Source organism: Trematomus bernacchii, unplaced genomic scaffold, assembly GCF_902827165.1.
Source record: "Trematomus bernacchii unplaced genomic scaffold, fTreBer1.1, whole genome shotgun sequence".
NCBI lineage: Eukaryota > Metazoa > Chordata > Actinopteri > Perciformes > Nototheniidae > Trematomus > Trematomus bernacchii.
In genome coordinates, this window is record NW_022987772.1 from 2125001 (window position 1) to 2151129 (window position 26129).

The following is a 26129-nucleotide window of genomic DNA, read 5'->3' on the forward strand; positions in this document are numbered from 1 at the left end:
TCAACACACAACACGAGACACACAACACACAACACTCAACACTCAACACTCAACACACAACACACAACACTCAACACACAACACTCAACACTCAACACACAACACACAACACTCAACACTCAACACTCAACACTCAACACTCAACACTCAACACTCAACACACAACACGAGACACACAACACAACACACAACACTCAACACTCAACACTCAACACACAACACTCAACACTCAACACTCAACACTCAACACACAACACACAACACTCAACACTCAACACTCAACACGAGACACACAACACAACACACAACACTCAACACTCAACACTCAACACTCAACACTCAACACACAACACTCAACACACAACACAACACGAGACACACAACACACAACACAACACGAGACACAAAACACACAACACAACACACAACACACAACACACAACACACAACACACAACACGAGACACACAACACTCAACACACAACACACAACACTCAACACACAACACGAGACACACAACACAACACACAACACTCAACACACACACACAACACACAACACTCAACACTCAACACTCAACACACAACACACAACACTCAACACTCAACACACAACACGAGACACACAACACAACACACAACACTCAACACTCAACACTCAACACTCAACACTCAACACACAACACTCAACACACAACACAACACGAGACACACAACACACAACACAACACGAGACACACAACACACAACACAACCACACAACACACAACACACAACACACAACACACAACACACAACACTCAACACACAACACACAACACGAGACACACAACACGAGACACACAACACAACACACAACACTCAACACACAACACACAACACACAACACTCAACACTCAACACGAGACACACAACACACACACTCAACACTCAACACACACACGAGACACACAACACAACACACACAACACACACACAACACAACACACAACACACAACACAACACAACACACAACACACAACACAACACACAACACAACACACAACACACAACACACAACACAACACAACACACAACACACAACACACAACACAACACACAACACAAACACCAACAACAAACACTCAACACTCAACACACAACACAAACACTCAACACTCAACCACACAGACACACAACACAACACACAACACAACACACAACACAACACACAACACACAACACACAACACAACACGAGACACACAACACAACACACAACACAACACACAACACAACACAACACTCAACACTCAACACTCAACACTCAACACACAACACAACACGAGACACACAACACACAACACAACACACAACACACAACACACAACACACAACACACAACACACAACACTCACACACAACACGAGACACAACACAACACAAAACACAACACAACACACAACACACACACGAGACACACAACACGAGACACACAACACGAGACACACAACACGACACACAACACACACAACACAACACACAACACGAGACACACAACACAACACAACACACAACACAACACACAACACACAACACAACACACAACACACAACACAACACACAACACGAGACACACAACACGAGACACACAACACGAGACACACAACACGAGACACACAACACAACACAACACGAGACACACAACACAACACACAACACACAACACACACACAACACAACACACACACAACACAACACACACACACACAAATTCACCTTTTTCTTAAACAACATAGCAACATTGAAATACATACAGTATCAAAACAAATACAGCAGTGTGCATGTTGCCCATGTGTTGCACCCTCAGTACAGTGCACATTTTGACCACGTCTCAAATAGTAGACTCTGTCCAACACAGAAAGACAGGAAGTTATTCATACATATTCCCCCTGAGTCAGTGCTTAAGGAATAACCAGGATGAGTTTGCTGTTTTTATACCTGCTTCAGATTATCTAGAGACTTTAACCTCTATCAAGACACAAAGCGATCTCTGACCTGCTTCTGAGACACGTCCTCTCCCTGGCAGCAGCTCAATATCTGGCCTCTTCACGATAATACCAGAGGAAATGCCACGTGTTTCCTCAGTCGTTCTGAACACATCTCGAGGTCTGTTGCTCAGAGGTGGGAAGAAGAGGAGTACAAATACTTAGTTACTGTACTTAAGTACATTTTTCTGGTATCAGTACTTTACTCCACTACTTATTTTTCTGACGACTTTTTACTTTGACTTCTTACATTTTGAACACAAATACCTGTACTTTCTACTTCTTACCTTTTGAACCCAAATACCTCTACTTTCTACTTCTTACCTTTTGAACCCAAATACCTGTACTTTCTACTTCTTACATGTTGAACACAAATACCTGTACTTTCTACTTCTTACATTTTGAACACAAATACCTGTACTTTCTACTTCTTACATTTTGAACCCAAATACCTGTACTTTCTACTTCTTACATGTTGAACACAAATACCTGTACTTTCTACTTCTTACATTTTGAACCCAAATACCTGTACTTTCTACTTCTTACATTTTGAACATAAATACCTGTACTTTCTACTTCTTACATTTTGAACCCAAATACCTGTACTTTCTACTTCTTACATTTTGAACATAAATACCTGTACTTTCTACTTCTTACATGTTGAACACAAATACCTGTACTTTCTACTTCTTACATTTGAACACAAATACCTGTACTTTCTACTTCTTACATGTTGAACACAAATACCTGTACTTTCTACTTCTTACATTTTGAACACAAATACCTGTACTTTCTACTTCTCACATTTCCCAAACAGGCTGGTTCCTTTAGTTTGAATGTGTGTTTGGTGGCGTGATCATTATTATTTAGAGTCATTGCGTGCCTATTGATTTGAACACGATCCGTGTATCCATCATTTCCTGGTCTTCTCTAAAGAAGAGGGGACCAATGAAAACGTTGTCATGTTGCCGTTGTTCAGCATGGAAACATTCATTAGCTAACAATGACATTATTGTTCTATTAATATAAAGGGAGGTCAGGTACTCTTTAAAACAGCTGCTAGTTATGGGTACTTTTTACTGAAGTACATTTCAAAGCCTCTTTACTTTCACTTGAGTAAAGAAGTTTAGTCAGTACTTTTACCAGAGTATTTTGAAATACGAGTATTTGTACTTCTACTTGAGTAAAGGATGTGTGTACTTCTTTGTGCTTTCTTTTCTCCCACATGGTATTATTTAGCCGTGAGAGGAACAGCTGTGTCATGTTTTGTCTTCACCTCTCTTCACTTCCTCCTCTCACTTAGCGTTCCCCCGGAGGAACGGCTCGATATAGACGCAGCGCGGCATTAACGGCAGCATGGATTATAGATGAGGCTCAACATGCCTCATCATGCACTGAAAACACTCAGACGTGACTTTAATGCAGTGTATTATGTCAACAATAATATTATGTATAGGTTCACCTTGATATTATATCTAACTAACCTAATACTGTTATGTGAAATGTGTTGACATTCAATTAAAGTCAACATCCCAGTTTAATATCATATGCTTCACAGTGTGTGTGTGTGTGTGTGTGTGTGTGTGTGTGTGTGTGTGTGTGTGTGTGTGTGTGTGTGTGTGTGTGTGTGTGTGTGTGTGTGTGTGTGTGTGTGTGTGTGTGTGTGTGTGTGTGTGTGTGTGTGTGTGTGTGTGTGTGTGTGTGTGTGTGTGTGTGTGTGTGTGTGTGTTTTATATTATATAATATATATATATATATATTGCATTGACCTGAAATGTAACCTGTTTTATAATTGCTTGTGTGATAGAGATTATGCAGTGTGCTTAGTCTTTGTTGTTGTTGTTGTTGTGTACCTGTTCTGAGTACTTCTACTTTTACTCAAGTACAAGAACTGAGTACTTCTACTTTTACTCAAGTACAAGACCTGAGTACTTCTACTTTTACTCAAGTACAAGACCTGAGTACTTCTACTTTTACTCAAGTACAAGATCTGAGTACTTCTACTTTTACTCAAGAACAAGACCTGAGTACTTCTACTTTGACTCAAGTACCAGATCTGAGTACTTCTACTTTTACTCAAGATCTGAGTACTTCTACTTTTACTCAAGAACAAGAACTGAGTACTTCTACTTTTACTCAAGAACAAGATCTGAGTACTTCTACTTTTACTCAAGTACAAGATCTGAGTACTTCTACCTTTACTCAAGTACAATATCTGAGTACTTCTACTTTTACTCAAGATCTGAGTACTTCTACTTTTACTCAAGATCTGAGTACTTCTACTTTTACTCAAGATCTGAATATCAAGATCTACTTCTTCCACCTCTGCTTCATTTCGAAAGAGTTTTATTTACTCCAAATTTACTAAATATCGTTGTTAGGAACCCAAGTCTGTGTTTTGTATATATAGTTGTATTGTGTTGTGTGATGAAAGTGGTTCTGTGGTTGACCTTTCCCTCCAGTTAACTGTGAGCACGTGCTAATTCATCCTCTGTTAGAAGGGCTTATAGTGAAGCTTACACTAATCGAATGAGTGGAGAGTGTCAGAGCAGGAAGTTAACTCGCCTACTCAGTCTGAACACTCAGATATGATACTAGAGAGTAGTCATGTAGTAATGTCTCTACTTTAAAGAGTCCTCTCCTGCTGATGTTCAGGTGTATATCAGTATGTAGTGTCTCTACTTTAAAGAGTCCTCTCCTGCTGATGTTCAGGTGTATATCAGTATGTAGTGTCTCTACTTTAAAGAGTCCTCTCCTGCTGATGTTCAGGTGTATATCAGTATATAGTGTCTCTACTTTAAAGAGTCCTCTCCTGCTGATGTTCAGGTGTATATCAGTATGTAGTGTCTCTACTTTAAAGAGTCCTCTCCTGCTGATGTTCAGGTGTATATCAGTATGTAGTGTCTCTACTTTAAAGAGTCCTCTCCTGATGATGTTCAGGTGTATATCAGTATGTAGTGTCTCTACTTTAAAGAGTCCTCTCCTGCTGATGTTCAGGTGTATATCAGTATGTAGTGTCTCTACTTTAAAGAGTCCTCTCCTGCTGATGTTCAGGTGTATATCAGTATGTAGTGTCTCTACTTTAAAGAGTCCTCTCCTGCTGATGTTCAGGTGTATATCAGTATGTAGTGTCTCTACTTTAAAGAGTCCTCTCCTGCTGATGTTCAGGTGTATATCAGTATGTAGTGTCTCTACTTTAAAGAGTCCTCTCCAGCTGATGTTCAGGTGTATATCAGTATGTAGTGTCTCTACTTTAAAGAGTCCTCTCCTGCTGATGTTCAGGTCCATATCAGTATGTAGTGTCTCTACTTTAAAGAGTCCTCTCCTGCTGATGTTCAGGTCCATATCAGTATGTAGTGTCTCTACTTTAAAGAGTAACACTTTTTCAGTAAGTTGTGAAAGAAATGATCTAATTTCACTGCTCGATTAATAGAAAAAGAGTGTTTTAATCACAGAGAAAGACGAGCAAAGTGATCTTTAGGAATAGATCCAAGCCTTCTCTCCTCTCCTTTATGAAGCGCCACACCCTGTTACTGCTGCTCCTCTCTTTACTCTCTGTTTCTTTGATTATATATGATCCAGAAATGAAAGCTTTATCCTGCTTTTGTGCTCCGTAAGTCGCTCCGGTTCAGCAACTTAGCACCTGACATGTAATTGTAAAATCCATCAGAATCTGTATCAGCATGCATGGCTTCTCATTTGAAATGCATGAACCCACATTAGAGAGCGACACGGTGAAATCCATTTATATGGAAAACACATTTACAAGGTAAAAAGGCACAGCAAATAATAATAATAATAACACTTTATGAGGTGGTACTGATACTGTCATTCTGTCGTATTACATATTATGATAAAACCTGTGATTTTATATTTAAAGGCTTTATTTGTTGGCAATACAAATCAATAACAGCCAATAGAAAAACAGGATACTCAAAAACAGGATGCTCAATACTGTGGGCAATCCCCACAGCAGCCATTTGGGGTGAAGTGTTTTGCCCACGGACACAACGACATGCTGACTGCAGAGGGGTTTGAACCTGTGCTGCCCTGATCCGAACACCAATGCACTAGTCCACTGCGCCACACGCCTCCTCCGCCGAACAGATGTAGGAGAGGAGTTTTCAGTCTTATTTCCTGAGGGGTTTTAAAATATTTAAATATGGCTGCAGCGAGGGTCTCTTTGCTGTATTTTCCTTTTATTATTTTGAGCAAACAGTTCACATGTAGGATGTTTAGGGACAAACCTTCCTGGAAACATCAGTAATTACTATGATGTCCACAAACTGAGAGACTCAGACAATGTCAGTCAGCGGTCGCCTGAAAGCTCTTTCTGTGAGTGATGAGACGTGTCCTTGTCTCGTTAAATGTTTCCCACAATTCATTCTGGTGAACACCGTGACCTTTATTCTGTAGCTGGAGCTTAGCTTAGCATAAAGACCTGGAAAACAGGGCCGAACAACGCACAGATCTCAGGTCAGATAATGGAAAATATATATTTAAAAACTCGCTTGTTCACCACTTAGTGTCACCAAAGCACAACAGAGGGTGGATACAGTATATTTACACTGAAAATGAGAAGAATAATGCACTTTTTGATCATTTAGTGTCATAGTTTGAACCTAAAATACAAATATAACACTGAAAATGTGCTTAATATGTCCCTTTAAAATTATATGAAGAATCACTTGCTAAATTACCAATTTGTTTTTCCCCTCAGACAGATTTATCTACACTGTTTACACTTTGTACTGTTTTTAGAATCAGACATTATTTTAGTTATTACCTAGAGAAATTTGGATGATGTAACAAATTCTCCATTTCAGAATAAAATCAAATAAAAAATATAGAGAAGTTTTATGATATATTGATTGATTGATTGATTGAAAAGTTTATTAACAGCTTGTATATTGGGTACAGTACAGTACAGCTCAAAACATACAATTGTTAAGGGGATGCAGACCAGAGAAAGACTTTCGTCTTGTTTACATCAGGGTCCCCCATTTCCAATTCATCATATCATTTAAGACATATTTGACATACAGATGGCTTATTTACAATTTACATACAGTTGTTTTTTTACATACAGATGGCTTATTTACAAATTTTCATTTTAGATTTCGTTCTAATACATCCTAACCGGACATTTAAGACATACCAAGTCTACAGATATACAGTTAGTAACAGAGTCTAAAATGCGAGTATATACATAGATGGGGGGGGGAAGCTGTCCATTGTACGACAGGTTGAGATTTGTACCATTACCGGGGCCAGTTTTGCAATGCTCTCCCCCGAAGGTGCTCTTTAAGAGAGGTTTTGAAGGTAAGTATAGTTTTACTTTCCTTTACAGTTGTGGGAAGAGCGTTCCACCTTGATGTGGCATAATTGCGAAACGTGTATTCCCCCTTTTTTGTGCCAAATCTGGGTTTTACATGATTTGTGGAGCTCCCTCTGGTGTTATGATCATGGTATTCCTTGACCTTTGGGAAGAATTTTGACATGTACATGGGTACCATAGAGGTGTAGTGGATCTTGTAGACCAGGCCCATTGCAAGTAGCTGTACTCTGTCGTCTACTCTAAGCCATCCTAGGTTGTCAAAGTGGGCAGAGGTGAGGTGGGTTCTAGATGAAAGGTCAAGCAGTAGTCTGACCAGTTTATTTTGCGATGTTTGAAGTTTTATTTTTAGTGCCTTGGAGGTGCTATGGTACCATGACGTGCAAGCATAGTCATAGTACCCTTGAATGAGTGCTCCTGCCAGAGTTTTCAGGGTGTTTTTGTTTACCAGAGAGGAGATCCTCTCATATGACAATGATACATTTTAAAAGTAAGAATGTAATGGATAATGTACAGCGACTTGGTCATTATGGGGAAAAGAACACCCGACAGGCTGATCAGAGAGCCCGACGCGAACTTGTCCCAGTTTGAAAAGCAAACTCATGCCGTTTGCTTTTTGGCCAAACTGTATACAGTTCAATCGACCGGACTTCTTTCTGCAGATGTGAGCGTCCTTAACAACGGTCAATAAGTCCTTGACAGCGGTCTGTACTACTGGATTAACAACGTGTCAGGGTTGAGTAAGCAGGCAGGACCCAAATGCAGATTTCCAAGAATGATCCTTTATTCCAAGGTACAAAGTAGAAACACAGAACACTACCCTGTGACACACAGTCAACTACAAACAATGAACCAACAATGACAGACAGAAAAACCATAACTAAAATACACACAAGACCAATCACACAAACAAGACACAGGTGAGGAGGGAGGAGAAAACACAGGGGCACCAGGTGAACACAATCGGGCAATCAGGCAGGACAGGGGTGAACACTTTTCAAAACAAAACAGGAAACAAAAGACAGAAAAAGACAAGAAAAAACCCAACACAGACAGATCGTAACACAACGTGTCACATGTTCTGAATTGACCAATCAGAATCGAGTATTCAACTAAGCCATGTAATAAATTACAATAAATATAGTTCTGTATTTATATTAATTATGATATGTATCCTGACAATTGTCTAAAATGTACAGACTTATACAGTAATAATGCCAGATCAATTGCATTTTAGAAATAATGTACTTTTTGAACATTAACACAGCATCAACTCTGGCTAGGAGCGTTACAGTTTTTATGAACACCGTTATCTTCACACCAGAGAAATGAGAAACTCAGAGTGATATCTTCAGGGAGAGAGAGAGATGGAAATGAAAAATAAAAAACAGTTCGACAGAGGGACGGAGAACGAGATGAAAAGAGTGTGAAAGATAAACAGTGTGTGAAGGACATGGAGTCCAAAATCAAAAAGAGATCTGATGTGACGAGCAGGCCTGCAGACACAGAATAAATCACACAAGATGGACGGATATTAAATTCATGCTCGAGGTTTTATAAACAACAGCTCCCTCCACGAGAGATACTGACCTTCGAAAGGCATTTGATCCGCTTTTTAAAACGTTCATTTTCTGTGGCTTCTGCATCCATAGTGAGGCTCACTTTGAGAGACATTTTAACATATTTGTGAAGACAAGCAGAGGTGTAAAGTAGATTCACTCAAGTACTGTACTACAATTCAGAGGTAAATGGTGTACTTTTCCTCCACTACATGTATTTAATACCTTTAGTTACTTCACAGATGTGGATGAATGATGTGAAATATAACCAAGTGTTAAATCAGACTTTAGTTCCACCTGGAGTAAATTCACAAGCTACCCTGCAGTATACAAAGTCATTCAAACTAGCTGCACCTTTACCAGCTTTGAGAACACTTTCATGATCAATCATTATAAAACATATCATATATATTATTCTGAAATGGACCAATCTGCACAATGACTACTTTTACTGTCGCTACTTTCACTATATTTTGATGGTAATACTTTTCTACTTTCACTTGAGGAACATTTTGAATGCAGGACTTTTACTGAAACAGAGTATTCCTACACTCTGGTACTTCTACTTTTACTGAAGTACAAGATCTGAGTACTTCTACTTTTACTCAAGTACAAGATCTGAGTACTTCTACTTTTGCTCAAGTACAAGATCTGAGTACTTCTACTTTTACTCAAGACCTGAGTACTTCTCCTTTTACTCAAGTACAAGATCTGAGTACTTCTACTTTTACTCAAGTACAAGATCTGAGTACTGTAGTTCTACTTTTACTCAAGTACAAGATCTGAGTACTTCTACTTTTGCTCAAGTACAAGATCTGAGTACTTCTCCTTTTACTCAAGTACAAGACCTGAGTACTTCTCCCACCTTTTTTAAAAGACTTTTCATAACAGACTTTCTCTTAATTTAGTGAAACTCTAGGTCGATGTGGAAATACTCTTATCGGCATCTGCATAAATATCACTCATGGTCTCATTATCAAAATTTCATAAAAAAAGCAGAGATAAACACAATTGTTTGACATTTTCAGCCGGTAATATATTCCAAAGACATCCCAATAATAACATGACATGATAATTACAATGTGAAAATCACCTGTTTAGAGTGAGCCAGATATTGCACAATATATATCTCTATTTTATTGATTGTTCTCTCAAATATAGGACCTGTAGGGTTTGTGAGATATTCCCTCAGGTAAGCAGAGGTCTCGTTAATGAGACTCAATTCAAATGGATTTCTTTAGACAGCAGAGAGGATATCTGGAAACACAAATCAATACCAGGATTTTGTTCGTGTCAGCTGACCTGTCCGTTATTCCTCCATCTTTATGTGTCTTCCTCTGTTTTCTCGTTACTGCTGCTCTGCTGCTTATTTTATATTTGTCGGCATTACTTTCTAAAGATTGTAACCGATAGAGACACCACCTAACACCTTTTTTATTCACCTCACATCAATACAATCAAACTTAGCTCTGCCGCTAAGCATGGAAATGAAGGACAAAGTAATTTGGGTAAAATCGCCCAAAAATGGTGTCTTCAAGCGAGTCTGTGTGTGTGTGTGTGTGTGTGTGTGTGTGTGTGTGTGTGTGTGTGTGTGTGTGTGTGTGTGTGTGTGTGTGTGTGTGTGTGTGTGTTCTTTGCAGCTTGTCACTTCTCGACACCTCTTTACAAAGACTTAAAACATAATCGAGGAGAGAACTAGGACGAAAAGGAAAGCAGCAAGCTGAGTGACAGGTGCATGGTGTGTGTGTGTGTGTCTGTGTGTGCGTGTGCGTGTGCGTGTGTGTGTGTGTGTGTGTTTCTGCACGTGTGTGTGTGAGAACCTAAGTACATACAGCACATACAGTGTGTGTGTTTGAAGGAGCTTGTGTGTTTTGGTCCACTTCTTCTCATGCTTGTGTGTGTGTGTGTGTGTGTGTGTGTGTGTGTGTGTGTGTGTGTGTGTGTGTGTGTGTGTGTGTGTGTGTGTGTGTGTGTGTGTGTGTGTGTGTGTGTGTGTGTGTGTGTGTGTGTGTGTGTGTGTGTGTGTGTGTGTGTGTGTGTGTGTGTGTGTGTGTGTGTGTGTGTGTGTGTGTGTGTGTGTGTGTGTGTGTGTGTGTGTGTGTGTGTGTGTGTGTGTGTGTGTGTGTGTGAGGCTCAACATGCCTCATCATGCACTGAAAACACTCAGACGTGACTTTAATGCAGTGTATTATGTCAACAATAATATTATGTATAGGTTCACCTTGATATTATATCTAACTAACCTAATACTGTTATGTGAAATGTGTTGACATTCAATTCAAGTCAACATCCCAGTTTAATATCATATGCTTCACAGTGTGTGTGTGTGTGTGTGTGTGTGTGTGTGTGTGTGTGTGTGTGGTGTGTGTGTGTGTGTGTGTGTGTGTGTGTGTGTGTGTGTGTGTGTGTGTGTGGTGTGTGTGTGTGTGTGTGTGTGTGTGTGTGTGTGTGTGTGTGTGTGTGTGTGTGGTGTGTGTGTGTGTGTGTGTGTGTGGTGTGTGTGTGTGTGTGTGTGAGGTCATTTCATTACACTCTGCCAGTTGGCGTGCTGATATAGATCCTGTCCTGTAGTTCAGGAACAACAACGCCCTCACATGTCCTTTTTTTTGTTCTAATACTTTTTAATTGCATGTCGTCATATTTTATGACCTCATCTCCTGACAAAAGGGAAAGCATTTGCAAACCATTTACATGCACTAAAACCTATAGACCACACTATAGGAAAGGGAAAAACCCATACAAAAGCAGAATAAGACCTGTTACACATAAGACGTTCTTCTTTCTAACTTCTGGAGAAAACATTGATCATCTTAAACTTCACATTGCCTCAGATTTGTGGCAGATCTCCTCCTCAGTCAGTGTGATTGATTCTGATATCAGAGACGTTTTCTAACCGTCCTATCTATCACTGCTGCGAATAAAAAGGTCAGAGCACCCTTTGATCCCAGCTGAAATCTGAGCGAAGCGGCCTTTCGTTTTTTAATATCTGTCAGGTCACAAAGCTGTTGTTTAATGTGGTTATTGTGTGCTTACTGAAGGGTGTTATCATGCACTCTAATACATCTAACATGTTCATTCAAATGTGAAATCTATATCTCAGTTACTTTATCACTTTATTTTAAAAACATTTTGTATTATTATCTTAATTTTTCGTCTATATTTGTACCTTGGGTGAATCCTGTTTTTAACTCTGATCCTGTTGCTGCCATAAACGCCTGCATTTCCCCACGGGGATAAATAAAGTTCCATCTTATCTCATCTTATCTCATGTGATGGAGCACAGAGGAATGTGTGTGTGTGTGTGTGTGTGTGTGTGTGTGTGTGTGTGTGTGTGTGTGTGTGTGTTTGAGAGTGGGCCAACTTTATGAGCTAAATCTGAGCGCTGAATTACTGGAGCTTTGTCAACAAATGTCTACACAGAGGACATTGCAGATATAGACACGCTGTTTGAGTTTATCACAGAAGGCTGTGCAGAATCGTATTTATATCCAAGGCTTTTTGAGACTTTTCATTTTGTTATCTTCTTTAAGATTTCTGGCCATTATCAATTTCCTTTGTACGCCTTATCTTGATTAGCTGGAGGTGAAACTAGAGGAGGCATGGTTTTGAAACAGAGAACTGCCTTTCATGTAAAACTGGAACCGTGCATTACTGGAGCTTTGTCAACAAATGTCTGTATAGAGGACATTACAAATATAGCAATATGCAGAATCAAGCCTGTATATATTTGCAGCATTTTGAGATTTTCTGTACGTTTTTTTGTTACAGACCATGCAAACCATGATTTTCACACATACTATGAGAAAGTGAATCTCCTAATGTGGTTACTTAAAGGTCACCTATTATGCAAACTCCACTTCTTCATGTCTCTTCTACATCAACATGTGTCCCCTCTTCTCCATGTCTCTTCTACATCAACATGTGTCCCCTCTTCTCCATGTCTCTTCTACATCAACATGTGTCCCCTCTTCTCCATGTCTCTTCTACATCAACATGTGTCCCCTCTTCTCCATGTCTCTTCTACATCAACATGTGTCCCCTCTTCTTCATGTCTCTTCTACATCAACACGTGTCCCCTCTTCTTCATGTCTCTTCTACATCAACATGTGTCCCCTCTTCTTCATGTCTCTTCTACATCAACATGTGTCCCCTCTTCTTCATGTCTCTTCTACATCAACATGTGTCCCCTCTTCTTCATGTCTCTTCTACATCACCATGTGTCCCCTCTTCTTCATGTCTCTTCTACATCAACATGTGTCCCCTCTTCTTCATGTCTCTTCTACATCAACATGTGTCCCCTCTTCTTCATGTCTCTTCTACATCAACATGTGTCCCCTCTTCTTCATTCTCTTCTACATCAACATGTGTCCCCTCTTCTTCATGTCTCTTCTACATCAACATGTGTCCCCTCTTCTTCATGTCTCTTCTACATCAACATGTGTCCCCTCTTCTTCATGTCTCTTCTACATCACCATGTGTCCCCTCTGTGTAAAGAGACTCTGAAAGTTTCAGGAACAAAGATTCTCTCTCTTTTTCTCCTGATCCATTTCTATAAAAACCTGTCTGAAAATGAGCTGATCAGATTTTGGCCACTTTATGATGTCATAACGATGTTTTGGCTTGTGTAACCATTAGCCAATCACCAACCAAGGTAACCGCCCCCTCCCCCTTATCACCTGAATCTCCTCCTATGCCCCTTTCACACCAACGCAACTCCGGTTCAAGCTCCGTGCTAGAGCTTTTCTGGTTCAGAACCGGTTCTTCGGTTTAGCGCCGGCTCTTTTCACACCGCTCAGAGCCCGACTGGTGCTGCCCGCTGCTGCGTCATGACGTCACAGTTTACGTCGCTGAGTTTCTCCCCAACGCCGGAGCTCACTTCACAACAACAACGGGCCGGGGACTGCGTTGCTTTTAATCATACGAAGCCAGATTAAATTAAATAACGACTTCTCCAACCTTATACTTTTCTCCAGAGTGCCGTGGTTCATTGTTTATTAATGTGTTTCAGCGGCATTTACCGACCGCTGCAGTGCTGGCCGGCTGCTCTTCAACGGGAGTGTATTCTCCCGTTAGCTCCGGGTTAGCTCACACGGCTCTAAAGTATTCACTGTCTGACTGTCACACAAGCAGCTGATACATATCCCCAGTTCCCCTTAAGTGAATGTGTGTCAGTCTGAATTGACGCTGTTTGGTGTCAGTCTGAATTGACGCTGTTTGGCATCACAACGCTGTTATGAAAGTTTCTCTGGTATAACATGGGTGATGTTAGCATAGCAACCGAAGCTAAACTGACTACTTGCTAAGCAGTTTTCTACAGGCACTTTTTACCGACGTATTTTTCATTATGATTCTACTTGTGATAGTCGGACATGACAACCTGTGCAGCCCATGTATTGATTCCATCCGATAGCTGCTATAATAACAAACGTCTGCCTGCTCTCCACAATGATCAATAACAGCGAACGGATGGTCAAAGTAAGGAACAAATAAACAGAATCACACGAAGCCTGGGTAGTGTTGCCTGACTTTATAAAGTGTGTTTTTTTTAACAAGTGTGTGGTTGCGTTCTAGTCACTTTGCTCAGCACTACTGCTTGTTACAACTTTTATTTGCCGTACTCGCCTTAAGTGTTAGCTCAGGTTAATCTCGCCCCCCTCCGACGTAAGCGTGACGTATGCGGTTCTTGCTTCTAGACGGACAACTTTTTGGTGCTCGAAACGAACCGGATTCCGGAGCTATGACGCTGCTCCGCTGCGGTGTGAACAGGAAAACCCGGTGCTTTTCAAGCACCAGCACCGAACCGGCCCTGAAACACCGTTGGTGTGAAAGGGGTACTAGAGCACCATTGAGTTCTTTTTAACCAAATGTCTCTCAGAGGGGCGTGGGGAGGGGCTCCTTATTTTCATCTAAAGTAACAGACAGAGAATCAGCACTTTTGAAACAGGGCTGAAACAGAGGGGATTATGGGATGCTGCAATGATCTGTTTGGTGTCTCAGACAAACACTTTAAAAGTATTAATATTAATGTTATTCCTGATTATTGCCCAAAATGCAAAGACTTAAACAGTACAGTAATAATGCCAGATAAATTGCATTTTATGTTCAATTAAGAAAATCAGCTGCAGGCTGTAGCTTCATATTTAATCAACAACGGGACATTAATGTGATTGGTTGTTGGTCGCGCTCCAGACACGCTTCAATGTGACGCTGCCATGTGGACGTACCGATAGTGTACAGTTTTATTATTATCTGCTGTGTTTATTGTATTTTTGTAACTCTGGCACAACAATTTCCTTCGGGATGAATAAAGTCTTATCTTATCTGATATCTGAGACCTGGAATATATTGTTGAAAAAGACTATAAGATCAGCCAGAAACCAATTGATTTCAGACTGTAATGTGACCCTCTGCAGTCTGATAGCTTTGCTCTGTTCTCCTTCACTGATCCGTCTCATTCATTCCTCTCTCCTTCTCTTTCTCTCTGTCTTTCAGAGTAAAGATGCCGGCATCAGGACTCTGGTCATGTTGGATGAGCAGGGAGGTAAGTTATTGAGAGAAATCTCCAAACACTGTCTCTCTTTCTTTGCCTTCAATCTGCTGCCAACTCCCTCTGGCAGAAATTCAATAATGAAAGAGCCTTCAGTGGCGTAACGTCCTGTGTAACGCCGCAGACACATTTACGGTTCATAATGACCTTTATGGTTTTTTAATCACTATAACAGTTTATTTCTCTGAGCAGAGTCTTTAAAAGTCGCTGCAGTCTGAGCTAATGTGGATAAAATGATTATAATGGATGTGACTTCTGCTTCGCCTCCCTATAAATACCCTGATATGCTTATAGCTTTGTCAGACAAATGCATATATATAGAGCTAATGCTACTTATTATATTATAGCTACAGGATATGATACCTACGGTGGACGATAAGTGCAAATGCGTTACATCGGCTCAAGATATTTCCATGAGGAGAAACGCGCTTCAGTTTAAAAAAAATATGCAAAAAACACAGATCTGTCAAAACGCGTGAATCATTTTACTCTCCTGTGATATGATCGAAGTCTTAAACACAAGGTCAATGATGTGAATTCAAACAAAACAAAAACACAACAAATCTGGTTATGTTTAGATAATAAAACTACAGCGTTAGGTTGTTAGGTTCAGTAAAATATCATTTATCACACATTTAGTGTGTTTGTTACGGTGATATTTAAACAAATCAACGTTGATCGCTGGATTAGGATTAGAAATATGTTTACGTCTATATCAAAGAGTGATTTCCCTGGACACATAATCAACAATGCATTTTTCTTGCATGACGACGTAATCATTAGTTGACCAGGCTGATCATAGATGTACTTTTACTCAGGACAAAAGCACCATAAACCAACAATCGTGCTAAAAGCATTGATTTATCTGCTCTCTGAGACCTGGTTGCAGTGTCAGAGGTCAGAGGTCAGCTGGTGGTCAATATATTTGACTGTTTGACATCTTCTTCAGTCCTGCCCAAAGCTATAACTTCATCCACTGTGATAATAAAAAGGTGTTTTTCCTAATGGTTTTGTCTAAGTGATGAATGGGGTCAACGTTGCTTTAAATTGGATCAGTTTTGAGAAACAGGACCGCAATAGTGTCAGATAAGATTAAAAAAAGAAGACCCTACAAGAAATACCTTCATTTAATCTGTTTTCTACTTTATCAGGTCTGGTTTTATTTGTGTGTCTTTACCACATCTTGCCCTAGAAGCATCGTTCAAGTCTTGTGTTGCTTCAACACGGAAACAAATCACATGACGCTACGGAAAACATGAATCAGTATCAGCCTCGTGATTCAGATCTGCTCCAAAATGTAATGGCTTCATCCTCGGCCATGCTACTTCCTTTCAGAAAAATCAGACCGGTAATACTGCTGACAAACAAAGGAGAGAAAGAGACGGACATACCAAGTTGAAAACATGAACTCTATGGTTGAAAATGGAGACATTTGAGCATTTATTTGGTATTAAAAGCAATCCAATAGTACCAGAAAGTGATCAAGTTACCTCAGGTTAGTGACTACTTTCACAGGTCATTAGTTATTGTATTGCAATACCTTTTCAAATAACCCTCCAAACCCCGGACTTCGTTCCCCAAACGTTAATAAAAATCAGACCGGTAATACTGCTGACAAACAAAGGAGACAAAGAGACAGACATACCAAGCCAAAAACATGAACTCTATGGTTGGAAATTGAGAAATGTGAGCATTTATTTGCACATTTGGTATTTAAAGCAATCCAATAGTACCAGAAAGTAATCGTGTTGCATTGTCTCAAACATCTCGTTATTAGTTATTCTGCATAGAAATGACACTTAATAAACAAGACAGACTTCACATACTATCAGCAAAACAAACCAAACAGAAAAAAGAAAGAAAGAAGAAAAGAAAATAGAAACACAGCCCTAATAATATTCAAGTGTCTTCATTCTCCCGTCATGTTGTAGACCACTATGCTCCAGGAAGTCGTAAAAGGTTTTCCAGATTTCCCAAAACCTATCCAGTTTAAGGAAAACACTTATCCTTTCCCGAGCAAAGTAGAAAGTCATCCCTTTCAGCCGTTGAGAAAGTCCACAGGTTCACGGTTCCTTCCATGTGTGAGCATACCTCAGGTAATTCGTTTTTGTATTGCAACACCTTTAAAAAGTAACCCTTCAAAGCCCGGATGCAGTTTTATTGGTTACCCCTCCCGTAAAAAGACACTTTAGTCTTTTTGCACAGATCCACACTTCACAGAGCATCCTAATTGTCCTGTCAGAGGAACAGATAGCCTGTTTCGTCTCTCTTTCTCTTCCCCTTTCCTCACACTGCTGTTAGCACAGGACAGAAATCAATTCACAGATTTAAATGACCTCTCAGCAAACGTCCTCTTAACCCGATCCTCCACTCTGTCTCACGACGTCTCGTACAGTAATGACGAAGCTCTTTCCTTGTCTTCATCCTCTCTATTTATCCTTGTTTCAAAATGACGGATATGGATCACATTCCTGTGAGTTTTTTTTTTACTCTCCTGGGATATGATCGACGTTTTAAACACAAGGTTAATGATGAAAATCCAAACAAAACAAAAACGAAAACAAATCTCGTTATGTTTAGATAGTAAAACTGCTGCATTTTGTTGTTAGGTTCAGTAAAAGGTCCTGGTTTGGATAATATATAAGCGTGTTTGTTACGGAAAAGAGAGATTTCCCTGGAAACATAATCAACAATGCATTTTGTTTGCATGAGTACGTAATCTTTAGGAGACGAGGCTGATACAGAAATCAATTCACAGATTTAAATGACCTCTCAGCAAACGTCCTCTTAACCCGATCCTCCACTCTGTCTCATGACGTCTCGTACATTAATGACGAAGCTCTTTCCTTGTCTTCATCCTTTCTATTTATCCATGTTTCAAAAAGGACGGATATGATATTTACCTCAAGGAATCTCTGTGTTCTCTGTGTTCAATGTTGCCATGAAAGAAAATAAAAAAACGCCTCGTAATTAATGGCTTTCCGTGCCCGGGGTAATTAATACTGCCTTGTTGAGCTGTAAACTAGAGTGTAACTAATCCCTCTGCCCTTCTCACACACACACACACACACACATACACACACACACACACACACACACACACACACACACACACACACACACACACACACACACACACACACACACACACACACACACACACACACACACACACACTGGAGGAGATGTTTTTCTCTTTTATTTGATCCAGTTAACAGTCTAGTTGCAGCATTCTGTATAAATTCTGCAAACACATTTTTTAATGACACAATGAATCTCCAAAATCATATTTGACATATTTTTGTTAATTGAGTTTAGAGTCTGGGAAAACATGTTGTGTAAAATACTACATTACCCATAATCCTATGCTGCTTTTTGCATTAAGAAGAAGGTAGTGAGAAGTGAGAATCAAATTGCTTACAACTAGAGACAGGAATAAAGCTAATTGTCTTATTTTTATTTAATTAGAATTAAAAACTGAGTTTAACTAAGCTCCAGGTTTTTACGTTTTCTTCATATTTAGCATTTTCCTCCCTCAGGGTCAACAGGTTCCTGTATTTCATTGATTTTTACCACCTGTTTTCCTGCCATAGTGTATGAATAACACTATCTCACATATATAGTGTTATCTATCTCACATATATCTCACATTTCGACATGCCAGAAAGGAAAAACACAAACGTAAATAATAAGCTTCTTCAGGTACAGGTTCATTACTTACTGGGAAACTACATCATTATTTTAATTATTTACACACTAGTTAGAGCATTTAATACTCCAATGTCTTTCTTGACTGATGTCTGTTGAATATTTAGAGATTTGGGAAGATATGCCTTTTTGATGTCTTGCTGAAAATGTATATATGGAGCCAGAGCTAGGTAGCGGTTAGCTTAGCACAAACACTGGAAACAGTCAGTAAGAACAACTCATTTATTTCTAAACTGATGACTGCTGACTGTTTTAGTTGAATTGATATTGGAAAATATGCTTATTCGCTGTTTTACTGAACGTTTTAATAGAAGATCTGTAATACTCTCATGTCTGTACATTAAATAGAGTGCCAGAGCTAGGTAGCCGTTAGCTTAGCTTAGCATAACCACTCGAAACAGGGGGATACAGCTAGCATCGCTATATAAGATAACCTGAAAACTGATTAAAAACACATTTCTGTTCACACAAAACAATGCCATTTTACCTTTTTGTATCAAAGCTGCTGCTAGCTTTTAGTTTACTTTATTTATTTAGACATTCATTAAAAAAGACTGAAAGAAAGGAAGGGAAAGGGCACGAGCAAAAAAAAAGCCATTATTGCTTATCAAAGATTTCACTAACCACACCTGTGTTGCTCCTAGCTAAACAACATTATATCTGTTTAAAAAAAGGCTTGTTTTACTTATTCCTGGTTGATGTGAATCAGTTTATAAGTGGTTAAGTCCTTCACACGGTAATCCTCAAAGGACTGGTCGAAGCTGAGGAGATAAACAATTTCTCTCTCTTCCTCTCACGTTCTCTCTCCACACCATCCTTCCCTCTGCATGGGATTACTGCTAAAAGGCCATTTAGTTGTCGTCTACTGTAACGTACAGTTAGCTGAAAATTCATCCTTCTTCCTGATCCCCTCTCCTCAGCTTTTAACGGATGTCAGATTTGCACTCAGTGTCAGAAACAGCTCTTGCTATATATAATCAGAGTCAATCAGAATCATTTATTTATCCAGAAGGGAATTGGGTTTTGTGAGAGTTGCTCTAATTTAATCTAAAATAATATCAAAAACAATAATATCAAATAAATATTTTTATTAAAACATGAGAGGTTTAAGTACAATGTCGAACATACGAAAAAATAAAATAGAAATAAAATATTTAAATATTTGTTTACATTTCTTTGAAAATGTGCACATTATCCTACAACATAAACCATGTTTATTACAATAAACTGCTGATTGTGAAGTCATTTCTAGTGCCAGTTAACTGGAAGAAAGATATGTAAATCAAATTAAAGTGAAGTAAAGAGAAGCCTATAGAAAATGTCTTTGTTTACTTAGTTTTTTGCTTATATGTTCAACCCAGTCTCACGGCATTTCGTGTTATAGTCACAAAATGTAATCTATTGATTCGTGTTCACCAACACGATTTTCCCCTTTTTTTCGTGTCACACAGAACGATTTTAAAAGCAATGCATTTCTATTGGTAGTATGTTTCGTGCCTGCACCAAATAATAACATATTAGAAGGAAAAAAAGATTTTAAAAATACAGATTTCAGTATTCTGAGGCTCTGAGCCATTTCTTTTCCTCACAGACGGCAAAAAAAAGTCAGACATTATACAATTTAAAATAAAAACAATAATCGTGGCTTGATATTGAGCAAGAAAATGTTTTTATGAACCACACAGCTTCCGGTCTTCCAAGACCCGACCGGACAAAAACACGTGGTGCAGGCACGAAACATACTACCAATAGAAATACATTACGAATCAATAGATTACATTTATTTCGTGACTATAACACGAAATGCCGTGAGACTGGGTTGATATATTAGTGATTTGTTTACTCTCTGTGTCAGTATTAAATGAGATGATGGCACTGATTATTTGACCTCCCGAGGACAAACGTTGCCATCTTATATTTTGGGATTGGCTATAGATAACTCACCGGGTTTAGTAACTGATCTGACTTCTTCTTGAACCCAGCAGATGGGTTCGCAGCTTAGGTTGTGATTTACTATCAGGCTAAATTAAATTAAAGGGATAGTTTGGAGGTTTTGAAGTGGGGTTGTTCAAGGTTCTTATGAATAGTCAGTAGGGGTGTAACAGTTCACAGAATTCACGGTTCGGTACGTATCTCGGTTTGGGGGTCACGGTTCGGTACGGGTTCGGTACAACAAGAAAAAGCAAAAAAAGGTCTCTGATGTATAATTCCAGGTTTGTTTTTTATTTATTTTGAACAGTAGTGCAAGTTTCAGTTTCAAAATAACTATTACACAGTTAAAAACAAACCACAAACAGTACCACACACACTCAGATGGCCATATTATCTATAATGGCTGATGTCAAACAAAAAGGTTTCATCAAGCTGTAAAACTAAAAAGAATGTCTATCAAATAAATAATAAGAAAGTGTTTCAATCACTTTCAATCACAATCAATAAAAGCCAGGGTCCTCTACTATTGCATAAGGGCGTTTTATTGTGTTTTCTTCTTCTTCTTCAGTTGTTGTATAAGGGCGGCTGGCAAACAGCTTTTAGGCGCAATACCGCCCCCTGGATTATATATAGTGTAGTGGATACTGTCCTGAGTGACAGACTTTTTTCCCCACTTTTTTCACACAAGGCGTATTCGTTGTGTGTACCGAACCGTGACGTCCGAACCGTGACGTCCGAACCGTGACGGTACAGGTCGAATATGGATACCGTTACACCCCTAATAGTCAGTGTATGTAGATGGCCAAGTTTGGAGAAAGAGACAGAAATACGAGCACAGAAGCTAAGTGTTATCCTGCTGTTGCAAAACTAATTTTAAACACATAAAAAAAGGTAAAAAAAAATATTTATATTTTAGCTATATTTAGTATATTTTCATCTCTTAACCTGTAGTCAGACAGACTTTTCAAACGGGAAACTAAAGCGGTTCAATGCTCTCTGAAAAGCCACCAGACTCCTTTGAATAAAATAGTTTACCTTGCAGAATAAGGGGGTTGCAAATCTACTGATGCCACAATTACAGTAGGTAGTTTGGTTATGTTGTTATGTGACATTCGTGTATTGAAAAATAACTTACTATTGAAGCAGCGTTAGATCAGCAACTGTGTATTCTGTGAGGTAAAGTAACTGTTTTTGTCAATGGAGTCTGGTAGATTTAAAGAGAGATCCCATACATATAGACTGTTAAGCTGTTTTAAGGCAAGGTAAACCAGTGAAAATAGCCTAAATATATATTGACACTAATACTCATATTTGTTTATTTGGTGATCCTTTGTTTAAGGGTTGCTAAAATGTGTTTTGCATCCACAGTATTTGCTTCCTGCTGCTACTCCTGTCTGTTTATGTAAAACCAAAGCTGTAGGTAATGCACTGATTAGAGAAATGTACCCAATTTAAAACCATCGCTTTAACAATCTACTTCACAACAATACTGTATGTTTAGATCAGTAGCAGTCATTTCTGTAAATCTGCAGGCCGTGTGGTATGACCATCTGTGTCCTCTGCACTTTAATGTGACTAATCAAACCTTAGCAGTATTTCCTCCCGGAAGACAAAGTGCCCCTTCCCACTGATGGAGATTACTGCTATCCTGTGCTATAACCATTAGGAGAGAGGATCTGACCTTGAACCAGAGCTTTTTATAGCTCTGTGCGCGATCCACCAGTAAGGAAGCTGCACTTCTCGTGCCCAAACGGTGCTTTCAAACTTCATTCATGATTTGTTAATTGATTTGTTGCTCGTTGATTCAATTGCTTCAAATGCTCTATTGCTGCTCCCACTGATGTGAAGTTGTTTAACCCTTAAATGGTTTCTGTGTCCTGAGGGATACAGTCATAAACAAGCTTTGTCCTTGTGTAAAATGGGTGAAATAACAGTGTAATAGGTGTAATCACAGTGTTACATGGGTATAATATGGGTGTAATACGGGTGTAATAATAGTGTAAAATGGGTGTAATAGGGGTGTATTCATATATAAAATGGGTGTAGCGACAATGTAATATGGCTGTAATAGAGGTGTAATAACAGCGTATCATGGTTATAATATGGGTGTTATACAGGTCTAATAATAGTGTAACACATGGGTGTATCAATGTGTAATATGGGTGTAATAGCAGTGTAATGTGGGTGTAATAGGGGTGTAATCATAGTGAAATATGGGTGTAATAACAGTAGAATATGGGTGTGATAGGGGTGTAAGAACAGTGCAATATGGGTGTAATAACAGTAGAATATGGGTGTGATAGGGGTGTAAGAACAGTGCAATATGGGTGTAATAACAGTAGAATATGGGTGTGATAGGGGTGTAAGAACAGTGCAATATGGGTGTAATAACAGTAGAATATGGGTGTGATAGGGGTGTAAGAACAGTGCAATATGGGTGTAATAACAGTAGAATATGGGTGTGATAGGGGTGTAAGAACAGTGCAATATGGGTGTAATAACAGTAGAATATGGGTGTGATAGGGGTGTAAGAACAGTGCAATATGGGTGTAATAACAGTAGAATATGGGTGTGATAGGGGTGTAAGAACAGTGCAATATGGGTGTAATAACAGTAGAATATGGGTGTGATAGGGGTGTAAGAACAGTGCAATATGGGTGTAATAATAGTGAAACATCTGTGTGATAGGAGTGTTAAATCAATGTAGTAACAATGTAGTAATGGTGTAATATAAGTGTTACATGGGTGGAATAACGTAGTAATATGTGTGTAATACAGCTGTAATAATGTAATAGGGGTGTAATAACAGGGTTACATGGGTGTGATGTAGCAAATAGCAATCAATTCATTTTCCAAAATAGTTATATGTGAATTCTCATTTAAGGGTTAAAGACAGAAGCATCTGATGCAGGTAAAATACTTCCTCAGAGAAGCAATGTGATGCTTTGTGTGGAGGTAGGAAACAAAACGCTGGAGATTCAAAACAAATAGATCCACAAATACCACTTTTTAAATCTCTCTTTGAATGCCTAGTGCCTGCTTTGCCTTCTGCATCTCGCCAAGTACAACTTTTGTTTGCCTCTTCGCATCGTAGCGTATAGAGCGCCAACCCACCCGTAAAAAAACCCCGCAACCTTTAAAACTTTACTTCACTGCCTCTCATGCCTTTGTCCTCACCAGAGCAACTTGACCGTGTGGAGGAGGGCATGAACAAAGTGAACGCAGACCTGAAGGATGCCGAGAAAAATTTAAAAGATGTAGGAGTATGCTGTGGGCTGATATGCCCCTGTATTGAAAAGTAGGTACCAGCAGGGGCTCTGAGCTCTTGAGTGTCCAGTGCTGGTGGTGGTGGTGATGTTTAATGTCTCTCTTGTCACAGTCAATGTCTTTTTTGTCTTTTCTCCTTTGTTCCCCCTCTCTACTTCCCCCCCCCTTCCCTACTCCTCCTCTCTCTTTGTCTTCTTCTCTCTCACGTGCTTTCGTCCTTTTGCTGGGAAATATGACAATGTGTTGGTAATCAGAACAACTGGAGCGTATCGAAGAAGGGATGGACCAAATCAATAAGGACATGAAGGATGCAGAAAAGAATTTGAACAATCTAGGACAGTTCTGTGGTCTATGTTCATGTCCCTGTAACAAGTAGGTGCTGCCCGACTGCATGTGTTTCTCCTGCTTCTGGTGTGTAGAAACAGGCCCTTATAGCCGCAACAACACACTCTCGGAGCAGGCAACCAGCATGTGTGTGTGTGTGTGTGTGTGTTGGGGTGTTGGGTGAGCATGCATGAACAACACACACATCTGCACAACGCCACTTTATTTGCTGTTTTCATCAAAAAGCCCTTCATTCATTGGATGAGACTTCTTTACCTTTCAGCAGGTCAGCTTCAGCGTGGATCTGGAAAATGGCATCCGCCGTCCCTCCCCTCCCAAAACCCCACCTTCAAAGTCCAACCAAAGAATAAATCAACTATAGTGGCCTTTTCTGCTAAATTACTGTGTGAATTTCATCCATTTTGCTGGAAAACTCTGGTATTTTAACATTTTTTTTTAACTGGAGTAATTTCTTACAAAGAGCTATTTTAAATTAAGACCTTTATCATAGTTCCTGGAGTTTTTAAAAGAAGACTTTTTTACTTTATTTAGCTCACAGACCTTAGAGGTGCATCGTTTCATTCTTTATTTAATTATCTGCAGGAAAGCTAAAACACGTTTTTGCCACAACCTCAAGCTATTCCATTTTTGGGAACCTGTTCATAATTGATTAACTTATTATATATATGTATATCCATTAGCATAGGTCAGGGTGCGATCTGATTACAAATGTGAAGGGGATTTAGTTAATAAATAACAGTCAATTAAAGGTTTTAACTATAGGCTGGTGCTACTGTAGATTTGAATATAAAATGATATTTTGGATGTTTTTAGGGGCTTTTTTATAAGGTTCTTATCCGTAGTCAGTCTACCAACAGTACTGACTATGGATAACGCAAGGGATTATGGGATATGTAGTTTGGAGAGTACCAACAAGAAGCCAAGCAAAGTACAGTAGTGGACAGGGGCAGCAGATAATCATATCTTAACCACATTAAAAAACTGTTTAATTGTACAATTTGTATTGCGTCCACAGCAGTACTTTGTTTTTCTTCTGTGCCTTAAATCCTGTACACCATATACTGTTTACTAAACATCCAAACTGTCCCTGAAAACCCTTTAAATCCTGTATCTGTTCTTTAAAAGCTTTCACATGAAGGTGGATTCCCAATGCCTGTTTTAAAACTGTTTGATTTCTCTGGCCCTACACAGCCAAATCATGCGTATTATAATAAACCAAGACATGTACTGTATACAGTTGTTATTATCTCAGAGCTATAGAAAACACAAGTGGCGGACAAACCAAGAAACACAAACTTTATACAGTTTCTCAGACATTCATCTGGGAGTAAAAGAAGTGATGCCTTCATTTGAATGCAGTATTTTCCTGGTATTAGTTTTGAGTATGCTGGGTCTTTTTGTTTTTTAAAG

The 26129-nt window shown here is 39.2% G+C and overlaps 1 protein-coding gene across 1 annotated transcript in view; it reads left to right on the top strand.

The window, feature by feature from the left end:
* The window catches only part of LOC117497023 (synaptosomal-associated protein 25-A-like), a 74830-nt gene that overhangs the window by 37404 nt on the left and 11297 nt on the right, over positions 1-26129 (top strand). Inside the window, exons 4-5 of the mRNA XM_034148911.1 lie at positions 15413-15461; positions 24629-24746. Coding sequence (XP_034004802.1) covers positions 15413-15461; positions 24629-24746 — 167 coding nt within the window. The remainder of the gene's footprint in view (positions 1-15412; positions 15462-24628; positions 24747-26129) is intronic.